This window comes from Octodon degus, unplaced genomic scaffold (assembly GCF_000260255.1).
Source record: "Octodon degus isolate 3935 unplaced genomic scaffold, OctDeg1.0 scaffold00098, whole genome shotgun sequence".
NCBI lineage: Eukaryota > Metazoa > Chordata > Mammalia > Rodentia > Octodontidae > Octodon > Octodon degus.
Window position 1 is genome coordinate 3,246,499 of NW_004524674.1, and position 5,846 is coordinate 3,252,344.

Sequence of the window (5,846 nt, forward strand, 5' to 3'; positions counted from 1 at the left end):
GAATGTACTGTCTGAAATAAAGTTCTGTTTGTTCAAGTTTATGAATACTGAGTTTATTAGGACCAAACTAAGCATACAAAGATACTGTAACTAAACTTACATCTCAGCTAGCGAGAAAGACACAAATTGGGAACTTCAGTGTAACATGTAAACTGTTGAGAGGACACTAAGACCCTGAGGCCATGGTTTCCTGAGTAACTATTTGGTAAATGACTTGTAGATTGTCAAGTGGCAGCTTGCTTCATACAGGTTTTCAACCCATCACATTTGGAGTTATGGCACTGAAAGATACCGTGTCCTGAGCAACTGCCAGCCCTGGCCTGAACAGGCCACAGATTCCAGTCTTGTCTTTGCTCTTGGTATCATTGCATTTGCTGCTTTGTGACTTACCTGTTTTTCTCTAGGCAGCCAGCTCCAATTCAAGGATTCTGGATAGTTCCTGATATTCTGGGGCCCACGATGATCTGCATCACCAGTACTTACGAATGCCTTATAAGGCCTTTATTGTATGTCCTATCTTTTATTTTTCTATATACTTCTCTTTACTATTGCAAAATATAAACTGGGAAAATGCCTTCAGTAACTTATTTGAAACTATCCTGATAGTGTTTGTGCTTTGGTTTCTGACATCAGGCTTGGAAGGGTAAATATTTGTTTTCCCTGCTATTTCTAAGTTCTATTTTAGGTATACTATCTGAAACCTCTGTCACATACCTACAGTCAAGTGATTTCTTTAAAAGTATGGGGAGAGGGGAACGAAAATACTCAACTCCATCATATATGAAGCAGATCTAATGATTACCAAGCTGTAACTGCCCCAGACGGAGAAGCGAGCCATTCTCCTGCATTGCTCCTGGAATCACCAGGATCAACAGTGTTAAGAACACTTTTTTTTTTTTTTTTTTTTTAAGCACTATTATCCCATCTTAGAGCAAAGGAAATGAGGCTGAAGAGTGTACAAGTGTTAACAGGTAGACTGTGGCTATAGGTCTGACTTCCAAAGTCCATATTCTTTTTGACAGCCTCACAGGGATATCAAGAGAAGACAGCAAATTTTGATAAAAAGTTGGTAGATAGCTAAATTCACAGCCCTTATTCTCCTTAGTGTTTTTCCTTTTCAAGCAGCCTAGAGAGGTCATTCTGAGTTTTATGAATGTAAAAATGAGAATACAGAGACCAAAATTCACCAGGTTATCAAACACTAGACCCAAATCAGTTCAAAACCTGTATTTCTGTAGACTGACATAAATACAAAATATTGTATTACTTCAGTGATCTTTAAAGATTGATCAGTTATGTAGAAAAGAAAGAATTCAAGTACAAATTTTTTGTACCTTATTCTGAAACAGTAAAAACTCTAGCAATGCTAAACAAAAGTACAGTAGTGCCTCCATCCATGAATATAATTCTTTCCACAATTCTGGTAGAATTAATTCTAAATTCAGTTACACCCACAATCATGGAATGAATTAACTGACCAGAATTATGAAAAGAAAGAAGTTCTTGAACTGAGATATCACTGTAATAAAATTACAGATAAAGTCGGGTGTGGTAGCACACACCTGTAATCCTAGCACTGGGGAGGCTGAGACAGGAAGACTGTTGTGAGGTCCAGAGCAGCCTGGACTACAAAGTGAGCTCAAGGCCAACCTGAAGGGCGTAGGGAAAGCCTGTCACAAAAAGATTACCAAAAAAATCACATGCAAGTATTTGCCAGTTGCCTTAGTATTCAAAAACCTATTGTTCCTTAAAAAGAAAACAAAAAACATACACCTGTATACATACTAGCCTTAGTTAATTAAAACCTAGTCACACTAGTTAGGTATGAAAGATATAAATCCTAAAGGGAAAAATCGGGCTGGGGAGATAGCTTGGTAGTCTTAAGCGTCTGCCTGGAAAGCACAAGGACCCGAGTTCAATCCCCAGTACCACATGCTTTGCTGGCCCTGGAACCCCAGGCACTCCGTGCCAGCCACCAAAACCCAGCACGGTAGCACATGCCTATAATCCCAGCGTTGGTGAGGCTGAGACAGGGACGATTACTATGAGTTTGAACTTTGTAGCAAGGACCTGTATCAAAGATTTTTTTTTTTTTTTTTTTTTGCAGAACCAGGGATTGAATTTAGGCCCTTGTGCTTGCCAGGGAAGTGCTTATTCCACTGAGCCATCTCCCCGGCCCCTCAAATAAAGAAATTTTTTAAAAAATTTTAAAAATCTGATCTGGACATCTTCAAATAATAAATAAATTTTTGTTAGTTCCCTAAAATACAAGTTGTGTTACTGTTCCTATGACTTTTCCAACTTTGAACTGTATTATTAGTTGCTTTACCATGTTGTCAATGTTTATGGTTTTTCAAGCTCTTTTTGAAATTGCCTTTGCAGATATTTGCATGTGAGTGGAAGTAATTTATAGAAATCAAGTTATATAAAATTAGATTATATTGTATGGTAGTTATCTGGCTGATTTTAACCAAACCTAAACTATACCTAAGACAGGAATATACTACTTGTGTTGGTGGCTCTGGCTTATAAATAGGCTCTCTAGTCCTTAGCCTTAGGGTCTATGAACACTTAAAAGTTTGTCCTGCTATTATTTCAAAAAGAACTTGGAATGACACAGCCTAAAATGCTTTGACAAGTGGCATCACTGGTAGGCCAAAGATAACAGAAAGGTGACCTTTTTGTAGCAGAAAACATGCATTTGCATATGAAAGTAATTCTGCTGGGCATGTCAGCACATGCCTGTAATCCCAGCATAGGAAGGCTGAGGCAGAAGGATCTTCATGAGTTCAAGGCCAGCCTGGGCTACTTAAGTGAGTTCAAGGTCAGCATTAACTTCATAGTGAGACTCTGTCTTAAAAAAAAAAAAAAAAAAAAAAAAAAACAAGCAAAAACCAAAAAGAACACCTTTTATTTTCTTAGATCTAAAGCATTCTAGATAAATGTGGTTTCTGCTTCCCTTCTCTGTAATACAGTAAGTAACTCCCTGATACACTTAACCTATTTATTTTACAGAAGTACAGTCCATCCAGCATCTCCTCCTCTGCTTTGTACCCAAGATAATGTTGAAGTTGCAGAGTCCCCTCTCCGGATTCTGGCTGAAACCCCCGATTCCTTTGAAAAGCATATTCGAAGCATTTTGCAACGCAGTGCTGCCAACCCAGCATTTCTGAAGTATGGGATCTTGGGCATATAGGTGCTAACAATAGGTTATCTTCTCTTTTCAAATTACTGTTCCTCCTTATGTCCTCAGACGGGATAGCTAACAACCTAGTGAGAGAAAACTAGCAACTGAAAATTAGATAAAGTACAAAGAAGGTGGGGGGAAGCAACTATGATTTGAATCAGTTTTGTTTTATTTGGCTAAGAAAAATGTAGAAGCTTTGTTTTTAAGGTCATCTGAGAAGGATTTGGCCCCTCCTCCTGAAGAATGTCTCCAGCTCATCAGTAGAGCCACCCAGGTGTTCAGAGAACAGTACATTCTTAAGCAGGACCTGGCAAAGGAGGAGATTCAGCGAAGGTATGACATCCTCTGTCCCTGGCTGCTAGCTTGTGCTGTATTCCAACTAAACTTTTTTTTTTTCCTCTTAAAGAGTCAAATTATTACGTGACCAAAAAAAGAAACAACTAGATGATCTCAGTTATTGTCGAGAAGAGAGGTAAGTGTCTAAGTATCTATCAAAATTAGGGGGGAGCGTACTGTATCACATCACTTGGCTTTAACTAACATCAGGGTGGATCCCAAGAGCTACCTCTTTCTTACACCATCAGGAAAAGTCTACGGGAAATGGCTGAACGCTTAGCTGACAAATATGAGGAAGCGAAGGAAAAACAAGAGGATATCATGAACAGGTGCGTGGGCTGGATAACACACGGCTTAAGACATTAACAATACTATTAAGTATTTGGGTGTTAACAGTTAAGAAAATGAACCTTAGCATGGCTGAATCATGTACAAAATTGAATGGCTGTCCCTACTTCTCTCAAGTATGTATACGAAAAGATACAATGTTGTTCCCTAACCCAGCCTTAGGAAGACCTCCTTTCCAGACACCAAATTCATGAGTTTCTCCTAATTAGAGATCTTAAACTGAGATGTCTGCTTGCCTTTTCTAAAGGATGAAAAAAGTACTTCACAGTTTTCACTCTCAGCTTCCAGTTCTCTCTGATAGTGAGAGAGACATGAAAAAAGAATTGCAGCTGATCCCTGACCAACTTCGACATCTGGGCAATGCCATCAAACAGGTAGGAATAAATATAAAATTCTGTCCTTGTGTCTTATGAGAGTCTCGCTGTATAATTCAGGCTGGCCTCAAACTTGCAGTGATTTTCATGCCTCAGCCTCCTAAGTGCTGGGGCTACCACGCCCAGCAAATCTGTCCTTAAAAATGAACCAGTTGTACTACAGAAAATAATCATAGAAGATAATTTTGAGAAGCCTAAAAATACTGTTAAAATGTGTAGCAAACCATAACCAAAATATCTTGGTTCTCTTTGATACTCAAGGTTACTATGAAAAAAGACTATCAGCAGCAAAAAATGGAAAAGGTTCTGAGTCCACAAAAACCTACCATTACTCTCAGTGCCTACCAACAAAAGTGCATCCAGTCTGTCCTCAAGGAGGAGTAAGTACACGACTCAGGCCAGCTACAGCTGGAAGATAAATTATTCTTTTAGAGCATGCCAAAAATCCACCTCTTCCTGCTCAAATAAACCTTGGTCTTAGCATCTGTAGGACAGATAAGGACTTATGAAATAAGGATGATGATAGGCACACCTGTAATCCCAATAGTCGGGAGTCTGAAGCAGGGGGAGAGGGGGATTGCTATTACGTTTCAGGCCAGCTTGGGCTACGTGGTAAGATCCTGTCTCCTAAAAAATAGAAAAAGGAAAATGATAGCTTTCCTGTAATATAGTGGGTGTTTTTTGTTTGTTTTTTGTTTTTTTCAAAAGTATTTCCCAGTGAGTATATTCAAAAATATCTCTTGGAGTTACACATGAGGGAATGGGTTCAATACCGGCCACACACATAATTGAATAGCTGAGCGACTACTACCCACAGTCCACCCATTGTCATCCATTTATGGACTTACTCTGTGACCAGTATCATGGAAGAAGTCCATGAACCAAGACACCACTGTAATTTTAGCAAAGCTGTTCTTAGAAATTCCTGCATTAACCAGTTAAAATTCGTAAGACTCCCTATTATTGCCTTATTCATTTCTAAAAGTGTGTGACTATCATTTTACAGGGGTGAACACATAAGAGAAATGGTGAAACAAATCAATGATATCCGAAACCATGTAAACTTCTGATACCACCAAGAAGAGTCACACCTGAAGTTAAAAAAACTGAAGGTTTAGCCCATATTGTAAAATAAACAGGTAGCCCTAATTTATAAAGAGACATTTTGGATGAACTTCAGTGTGTTGTCTATTTTTAATATGTTTTATAATTACTGAATAAATAAATGTTTTTATTTAAAACTTGGAATGTGCTTTATTAAAAAAAAAACCTCTCTATTCAGCAGGGGGCCAAAATTAGAAAGAAATCTTAAGACACACGTGTTTAATGCATAATGGCAGAGCTCCAATGACCCTACTGAATTTTGTCCATATTTGAACTATAAGAGCTATGTTTTAGAGAAGCAGTATCAGAAGTGTGACTGCAAAGGGGGTCAAAACCCTATGGTTCAAAGGAAAAAGCCACACATTCTACTCAGCAGCAGCTGTTTTAATTTGAACACTTTTTAAAAATACACTCCTTCAGGATAATGATATCTCTGATCTGCTCAGGGTGGAGCTCAAGAACATCAAGTGCAAAGACCGCTGCTGGCTCACATCCTC

At 38.5% G+C, this 5,846-nt stretch overlaps 1 protein-coding gene across 1 annotated transcript in view; it reads left to right on the forward strand.

Annotated features, from left to right (window-relative positions):
- Window positions 1-5,477, forward strand: part of Nup88 (nucleoporin 88) — a 34,405-nt gene extending 28,928 nt beyond the window's left edge. Inside the window, exons 9-16 of the mRNA XM_023723415.1 lie at window positions 405-506; window positions 3,016-3,174; window positions 3,395-3,520; window positions 3,594-3,659; window positions 3,772-3,852; window positions 4,119-4,245; window positions 4,507-4,625; window positions 5,252-5,477. Of these exons, the coding sequence (XP_023579183.1) occupies window positions 405-506; window positions 3,016-3,174; window positions 3,395-3,520; window positions 3,594-3,659; window positions 3,772-3,852; window positions 4,119-4,245; window positions 4,507-4,625; window positions 5,252-5,315 (844 nt within the window). The 3' untranslated portion in view covers window positions 5,316-5,477. The remainder of the gene's footprint in view (window positions 1-404; window positions 507-3,015; window positions 3,175-3,394; window positions 3,521-3,593; window positions 3,660-3,771; window positions 3,853-4,118; window positions 4,246-4,506; window positions 4,626-5,251) is intronic.
- The last annotated feature ends 369 nt before the right edge of the window (window positions 5,478-5,846 follow it).